This window comes from Rhinopithecus bieti, unplaced genomic scaffold (assembly GCF_001698545.2).
Source record: "Rhinopithecus bieti isolate Rb0 unplaced genomic scaffold, ASM169854v2 scaffold_32083, whole genome shotgun sequence".
Taxonomy (NCBI): Eukaryota; Metazoa; Chordata; class Mammalia; order Primates; family Cercopithecidae; genus Rhinopithecus; species Rhinopithecus bieti.
Window position 1 is genome coordinate 1,841,614 of NW_016814096.1, and position 8,970 is coordinate 1,850,583.

Here is an 8,970-nt window from a genome sequence, read left to right on the forward strand (position 1 = left end):
AATTTTGTGGTTTTTTGTCTTTACAGTAAAGTTGGGTTCTTTGTCATTTTAGGATGCTGTTTCTAAGTACCAGGAAGTCACAAATAATTTGGAGTTTGCAAAAGAATTACAGAGGAGTTTCATGGCACTAAGTCAGGATGTAAGTAAAAGAAAGTATACATATTTATGAAATACTTTTGTTGTTTCTTTGGGTTTTAGTCTTTCCATTACTATTGATAAGCTGTCTGCAAGGTGAGATAGTTGTGTCCAGTTATATCTAAGATGCCTTCACATTCTGTAAAGTTTAGCGTAACACCTGAAAGATGTCTTTTAAAAATACTAAGTTTGAAACTGGGGGCGGTGGCATATGCTTATAGCCCTAGCTCCTCAATAGGTTGAGGCCAAGAGTTCACGGCCACTGTGCATATATATGATCACTCCTGTGACTAGCCACTGCACTTCAGCCTGGGCAACATGATAAAACCCCATCTCTAAAAAAAAACCATTAAATTAAAAAAAAATTTTGAAAGGACCAAGTTTGAGATTTGACAAACGTGTTGTAACTATGCTAAAGGTCTCATTGGTTTAACATGTTAGCTCTGCAAATACATATAAATAAGATAGTCGTTAGACATAAATAAAGAAATGTTTTTTATTTATCATATTCCTTTTGTCTAATGACTCACAATTTAACAGTCAGAAAATAAAGAGGCTCGTTTATATAATTGGTAATTATTCTCTGCTTTAGGAACCGTAAGGGGTATGGCAAACTGATGTGCTCCTATATCAGCACTCGATCCAACATAACAGTGGGTTTTTGATGTGACAAAAACCTTTGGGAATAAGGACAAAAGTTAAATACAAGCAAAGTCAGATAATTTGTTGAGGCCAGAAAATTAAGCCATCTGAATAAGTGTCATCTTCTTTGGAGAAGGCTAATAACATTGAAATACAGGCATATATTCCATAATGATGTTTCAGTCAACTGTGGGCCACATATATAATGGTGGTCCCGTAACATTATAATACTGTATTTTTATTGTACCTATTCTATGTTTAGATATACAAATAGTTACCACTGTGTTACAGTTGCCTACAGTAGTCAGTACAGTAACATGCTGTACACATTTGTAGTCTAGGAGCTAATATGCTAAACCATATAGCCTAGGTGTATAGTGGATTGTGCTATCTATCTAGGTTGTGTAAGTACACTCCATGTTTGCACAATGATGAAATTCCCTACTGACATATTTCTCAGAATGTATCCTTGTTAAGTAATGTGTGACTATATAAAGTTTCCTCTAATTTACTGAAACAAAAAAAAACAGTTTATTATATGAGACAATGCAGTGTAGGGATTAAGAGATCTGATTCTAGAAGCAGACTGCCCAGTTGAATCCTAATTTTGTGACTTGACTTAGTAGTATGACCATGGATGAGTTACTTAATTTCACTGTTCTTGTATTAGTCAAGGTTTTCCAGAGTAACAGATCCAATAGGATAGAAAGGGGGCTGATGGGCAGAGCCATCAGTGCCTCGGTTTTCTAATCTGTAAAATGGTGATAATAATTGTACCTACATCATAGGGTTGTGCTTAGAACAGTATTTGATGCATAGCTAATATATTTCAAGCACTTAATCCTTTGTTTGTTTGTTTTGTTTTGAGACAGAGAGTGTTGCTCTGTTGCCCAGGCTGGAGTGCAGTGCCGCTATCTCAGCTTGCTGCAACCTCCGCCTCTCGAGTAACTGGGACTACAGACCAGCGCACGCCACCATGCCTGTCTAATTTTTAAATTTTTAGTAGGGACGGGGTTTTACCACATCGGCCAGGCTTGTCTCAAACTCCTGACCCCTCAGGTGATTGGCCTGCCTCAGCCTCCCAAAGTGTTGGGATTACAGGCATGAGCCAACGTGCCTAGCTTCAAGTACTTAATCTTAGAATTACTTCTTATATCTGACCAGGGAAGGAAAATCTTTGCCTGAAAACAAAAAAAGTAATTTAATTTTGTACGTAGTGTCTTAGTCAACTTTGTGTTACTATAATGGAATGCCTGAGACTGGATAATTTATATAAAGAACATACATTTGTTTCTCACACTTCTGGATGCTGGGAAGTCCAAGATCAAGGTACCAGCATCTTGCTGCATTACTGTGTCCTCACATGGTGGTAGAGGGCTTAAGGGGCAAGAGAGAGTGATCATACTCCTGCAAGCTCTTTTTATAGTAATATTAATTCATTCTAAATAGCTCCCAAAAGGCTCAACCTCCCAACACTATTGCATTGGGAGGGTTAAGTTTCCAACACTTGAATTTTTGGGAATGCATTCATACCATAGCACCAAAGGAGAGATTTATTCCACTTAACTTGATGAACCCTGCCCAATTTCTTTTTCTTTTTTAAAATAGAAGCAGGATTGCTATACAGTTTAATGTAACATCTATTTTGGAAGTTACTATCACTGTGTAATGAAAATACCTGTATCCTTTTTTGCTTCTCTTGTAACACTTTGGTATTTTCAGGACTTTTCTCTGAGCTTTGACTTCGTTAGCAGAGCTTTTGTTTATCTTTGATCCTTTGGTATACTTTCCACAATTATTAAACATGCTTTTTGTTCAGCATTCAAGAACTTCTTTAGCCTGGCTCCAGCCTACCTTTTCACCTTTTTCCTTCTTGAACTGTTCATTTCATACAGAATAGCTTTCTTATCTTCTTTTGCTTTAACTTCCTTTCACATTCCTGCCCGTCTTCCTATGTTTCCTGCCTCCACCTACCTATAAAGACCTTCCTGCGCAGGGTGTGGTTGCTCACGCCTGTGACCCCACGGATGGATCACCTGAGGTCAGGAGTTGAAGACTAGCCTGGCCAACGTAGTGAAACCCTGTCTCTGCTAAAAATACAAAAATTAGCCGGGCGAGGGAGCACACACCTGTAATCCCAGGAGGCTGAGGCAGGAGAATTGCTTGAACTCAGGAGGTTGATCTGTCAGTGATCCAAGATTGTGCCACTGCACTCCTGGGCAAGAGTAAGACTCCATCTCAAAAACAAAACAAAACAAAAAACACCTTCCTGGCTGGTCATGGTGGCTCATACCTGTAATACTAGTATTTTAGGAGGCTGAGGTGAGAGGATTGCTTGAGGCCAGGAGTTCAAGACCCAAGACCAGCCTTGGAAACATAGACCTTGCCTCAAAAAATTTTTATTAAATTATTTTTTTAAAAAAGAATATATATATTTTTTGAGATAGTCTCACTGTTTCACCCAGGCTGAAGCAGTAGCATGATCTCAGCTCACTGTAGCTATCACTTGCCATTTATTGCTAAGATATTTATTCTGCACACTCTGTTACCATTATAGATTTGTCTTGTTATTGCAGCCTTCATCATTCCTCCCAGGTCTCCTTCCCCATTTTTCCCTTTAATATAGGTTTCATATGTCCCCATTTTGGTTTTCTGTGTCTTGGTTCATCCTAGTGAGGCTTGAGAAAGGGGAAAAAGTGGAAAGGAGAACACTGCCATTCCTCTTGGAAAGACTGGCCTTCCTCTGTCCCCAGCCTGATGTTAGATACACAAGAGAGGGAAAGAAATAATTGAGTTTGGCTGATGTTTTCCTTTCAGCCTTTCTAGGGAAGAAAAAAAACAATGTGGGGAAAATACATTCAGACTTAGCTTTATCTATTTTTCTCCACCAGCATCTTATTCATAAAAAAAATTAGGCACTTTTTTCAATAGAATGGAATGTCTTTCTGAGACTGGCAGCGGAGTATTTTGGGGCAAAGGGGCACTTGTGGGTTTTTGGCATTTCCTTGTGAGTCATTAGTAGATACTCAGAGTTAGAACTTCGGGTTATTTGTCCATAGAGGAACTAGATTGAGGTAAGATTTTTATTGTTGGTGTGGTTGGGTTTCTTTTTTAATTGGCCTAGGCCTTTAAATTTCTGTATAATTTCTAAATTCATAAAATTTTTACTTTTTATATGCATAATGAAAAACTTCAGACATATATACCTAACTAAAGAAAACAGTACAATGAAACTCTCTGTACCTGTACCGAAATTGTATATTTATCATCTCATGGTCAGTTGTATTTCACATAAATCCACATTCATTTCCTGGCTCCTTTTGCCCTCTAGATTATTTTGAAAGAAGCCCCAAACACATTGTTTCATTAGTAATATTTCAGTAGTAAAATACCTTCTAGGGAAAGAGCTGTTCTGAATTTTTAACAATTGCTTAAAATGATTATGTTTAAAACTGTATTTGTAAGTCAGGAATCATCCTTTTGTGTACTGGGGTCATATCTCACTCATTGAGTAAAACATGTCTTATTTAAGCTGGACCTGAAATGGATTGAACTAAGTTTTATAGAACTCATTTGGTGTTTTACATTGATACCGTTTTGCAGATTCAGAAAACAATAAAGAAGACAGCACGTCGGGAGCAGCTTATGAGAGAAGAAGCTGAACAGAAACGTTTAAAAACTGTACTTGAGCTACAATATGTTTTGGACAAATTGGGAGATGATGAAGTGCGGACTGACCTGAAACAAGGTTTGAATGGAGTGCCAATATTGTCTGAAGAGGAGCTGTCATTGTTGGATGAATTCTATAAGCTAGTAGACCCTGAACGGGACATGAGCTTGAGGTATTAGTGGTATTTGATAATAGAAACTTCTGAGTATTTAAGTTGACAACTGAAAGGTTATTAATTAGCTATTTACTATTAAAAGGTTGAATGAACAGTATGAACATGCCTCCATTCACCTGTGGGACCTGCTGGAAGGGAAGGAAAAACCTGTATGTGGAACCACCTGTGAGTATCACTGATAACTTTGATTTTATAACTAGGAATCTTTAAAAATTAATTTTCCTGTGTTTATAGTTCACTTGGGAGAAAAAAATTGGTTTTCTTTTTTTTTTTTTTTGAGACAGAGTCTACTCTCTTACCTAGGCTGGAGTGTAGTGGCGTGCTCTCAGCTCACTGCAACCTCCGCCTACCGGGTTCAAGTGATTCTATCACCTCGGCCTCCCAAGTACCTGGGATTACAGACATGCGCCACCACGCCTGGCTAATTTTTGTATTTTTAGTAGAGACAGGGTTTCGCCATGTTGACTAGGCTGGTTAGAACTCCTTATCACAAATGATTCACCTGCCTGGGCCTCCCAAAGTGCTGGGATTACAGGTGTGAGCCACTGCGCCCCGCTAGTTTTCCTATTTAAAATTAATATTACTTGAATAAAATTTAGAAGTGTACACATAACATTCATCTGCTATTTACTGCTTGGTTTCTTTTTTGTTTCTTTATATGTTTAATCTATAATGTGGAAATCAGAACACGAGCAACAAACAACCGAAACTGGGAGTATGACAGTCCTAACTTCACATGGTCTTGTATGTAACTTAACTGTGTTTGAGGTAGACAGATTAACATCAGATTGAGTTTCCACAGCTTTTGGTAATAGATAGGGACTGTTTGTTTTATGACTGAAGTTTCGTGAACCAATTATTGCATTTCATACGTTCTGCTCATGGTTATTGCCTTAGTCTTTCTTTAGTTTGTCTTAGACATCTGCTAATTTGAGGATGTTAGTTTTTTTCTGTATTTAAAATATTCTGATACTTGGTCTAGTTTTCTGTGTGAGCTCCTTATTCTCAAACATGCAACTGTGAACTGATTTTTTAAAAAAGGGACATTTACGTTTCACTCCTTCAGTAAACTAGGAATTTACGTTTTAGCCTTTTGTGAAACCAGGGAATAGATTCTTATCTTTGCGATTTGTAAGGTTGAATTAGGAAGGTAGATTTTTGAACATAAAATGAAAGCATCTGTATTTATGCATTTTTAGCTATTGGTTGAAAAGAAATCAGATTGGATTATAAGCTTTAGTCACCAAAATGGTAATGAGCTTTAATTGGCAAAATTTAGAAGAGTATATTTGCTTTAAGGGTGCCAGTCCTTGTCTGTCCTTTCTTCATTTAAGAAATAATTTTCGGCCGGGCGCGGTGGCTCAAGCCTGTAATCCCAGCACTTTGGTTGGAAGGGCCTGAGACGGCGGATCACGAGGGTCAGGAGATCAGACCATCCTGGCATAACATGGTGAAACCCCGCATCTTCTCTACTAAAATTACAAAAAACTAGCCGAGAGGCGACCTTGGCGGGCGCCCTGTTAGTCCCAGCTACTCGGGGGAGGCTGAGGGCAGGGAAAAGGCGCTGACCCGGGAGGCGGATTCTTGCAGTGAGCTGGAGATCCGGCCACAGCACTCTTGCCTGGGCGACAGAGCGAGACTCCGTCTCAAAAAAAAAAAAAAAAAAAAAAAAAAGAAGGAAAGAAAAAAAAGAAATAATTTTCTTGGTTTGTTAACTTTTACTCTGGTCTGTATTTCTTTGTAAAATATGTGTTTACCTTTTTGCTTTTAGTTCTGCAAGTTCTATATGTATAAGCTTGTTAGCTTAAAAAAGTAGTTTTAGGTCAAGCTTCATCAAATTTTCATGAGCATTGTTGAGTAACAAAGGTGTTACTAAACCTTTAAGCTTATAGCTTGTTTTGGGGTTATTTTCTACCTAATCTTATCCCACATCATAGGAATGTAACATCTTTACAATGGAAAGGTACTAATATACCCAAATTAGTGTTTTCATGTACATTTGATTTGTATCTATAACTTCTTGAAAACAGTTTTGAGCCAGGAGCTGCTGAAGTGAAATAAGGAAAACATATGAAGTGTTCATTATCTAAAGAGTTGTTGATAGTAGGATTAATTTCCCAAAGCTCTTGATACAGTATAGTCCTCAAAATTTTATTTTTCTTTACGGTGACCTATCAGGGAGTGGCCCTACTGTATAACTATTAATAATATACAAGCCAAGGAAATTGAAAGTAATAACTCTTTATACATCTCCCCCTCTCCCTGCACTGTTTTTAAATATCCTGGTACACCAAATTCTGATAGTTTTGTTTTAAATATCTTTCAATTGTTTACTTTCTCTTCTACTTTTATGCCTTTCTCTTGTCTGATGCAGCTGCTTTAAATCTTTAATGGCTTAAAATCTTTAGTGGCTTCATCTCAGTTTTATTTATATAAGTTTGTCCTTAACTTCAAGGACATTCATGGTCTGTTTTTTACCAGTTTCTGCAGCCACATCTTTCCCTATGCTTTTTCTTTGTTCCCTGTATTTTAGCCACAGTGGCTTCCTTTCCTTTTCTTGTATTTGACATCCTTTGTATAGGACTTTGTAATGCTCTTTCCTCTACCTTGAAACACTTCCACCCCTCTACTCTTCTAGATTTCAACTCTTGTAGCACTTACCTAGGAAAGCCTTTTGTGGCCTCACTCTGATTGGGTCCAATCCGTTGTACTTCTGTGTAGTACTTTTCACAGATGTAAGTTTTTTGTAGTTGTATTTGATACCACCTCTGTTAGACCATAAGCTTATTGAGGGAAGATACTGTGTCTTTACATACCTTTTTGTTTTCCCAGTGCCTAGCATATTGCCTAATGTGTAGTAGGTGCTGACTAAATACTTTTTGAATGAATAAATGTTAAATGTCATCTTTTTCCCCCGACTAATTTACTTAAAATACATAAAGTTCAGGCCGGGCACGGTGGCTCATGCCTGTTAATACCAGCCCTTTGGGAAGCTGAGGTGGGCAGATCACCTGAGGTCAGACCTTCACAGGGCAACATGGTGAAACCCCGCCTCCACTAAAAATACAAAAATTGGCTGAACATGGTGGTACACACCTGTAATCTCAGCTACTTGGGAGGCTGAGGAACAAGAATTGCATGAATCTGGGAGGCAGAGGTTGCAGTGAGCTAACGCCGCTGCACTCCAACCTGGGTTTCAGAGCAAGACTATCTCAAAAGCAAACAAAAAACCCCATAAAGTTTAATATAACTACATTCTTCTTGTTCCCTATCATTCTGCAATACATTTCTGTTCTTGGTAAAATGTAATCTTTTTATGTGTTTATGTGTTTTAGTAACAGTTGTTTTTTAATCACAATATTTCATAGAATGTTGGATCTTCTTCAAGCCAGGCATCCTCAGATAAGTCTTACATTATAATTCATGCTCTTTTTCTTAGATAAAGTTCTAAAGGAAATTGTTGAGCGTGTTTTTCAGTCAAACTACTTTGACAGCACCCACAACCACCAGAATGGGTTGTGTGAGGAAGAAGAGGCAGCCTCAGCACCTGCAGTTGAAGACCAGGTACCTGAAGCTGGTAAGTATTAGGTGGATATGAACTTTAGTTTAGGGTTCTGGTTTTATTTGATTTTGCTACAAGTTTATATACGTACTTAGTTTTCATATATGTACACTAGATTTTATTTTTAAAGAGACTTTAAGCATGACAAACTGTTAAGAGAGATTATCGAGTAATTCCTACCAGTATTCATTATCAGTCATTTGTCTTACTAGTCTTGATCACTATTACAAACTGAGTTCTTTTGCAGTAGTATTGATGGGTAGGAGTATGGGTGAGGGCCAGCTGTTAACAAGGATTTTCAAATAGGTTTCTGTCTGAAATGCCCAGATTTGCTGTTTACCATGCCAGTGCATTGGATGAATAGTATGAGTTGCTTTTGTTTTGTTTTAATCATGGGGAGATTATAACTCCATAATCTTGAACTATAAATTCCTCCAAGGCAAGGAGTCTTTTCCAGTTAATTTTATCATGTGACACAACACTATATAGCTAGACACCGAACTGAATACTTTTATGGTAACTCTTACGTTGATGAGTGAAATTCTGAATACAAGGAAACATCGGAGTATAAATTTTGCTAGAATCAGAGTGCCTGAATTTAAATCTTGGCTTAAACATTTACTAGCTTTGTAACTTTGGGCAAGTTAGTAAAACTCTTGTACCTCAGATTCCCCATTTAGAAAATATGTCGGCCGGGCGCGGTGGCTCAAGCCTGTAATCCCAGCACTTTGGGAGGCCGAGACGGGCGGATCACGAGGTCAGGAGATCGAGACCATCCTGGCTAAC

The 8,970-nt window shown here is 38.0% G+C and overlaps 1 protein-coding gene across 1 annotated transcript in view; it reads left to right on the plus strand.

Moving 5' to 3' along the window:
- The window catches only part of CAPRIN1 (cell cycle associated protein 1), a 51,281-nt gene that overhangs the window by 22,073 nt on the left and 20,238 nt on the right, over positions 1–8,970 (plus strand). The window contains exons 4-7 of the mRNA XM_017849688.1: positions 53–139; positions 4,381–4,619; positions 4,705–4,787; positions 8,062–8,199. Of these exons, the coding sequence (XP_017705177.1) occupies positions 53–139; positions 4,381–4,619; positions 4,705–4,787; positions 8,062–8,199 (547 nt within the window). The remainder of the gene's footprint in view (positions 1–52; positions 140–4,380; positions 4,620–4,704; positions 4,788–8,061; positions 8,200–8,970) is intronic.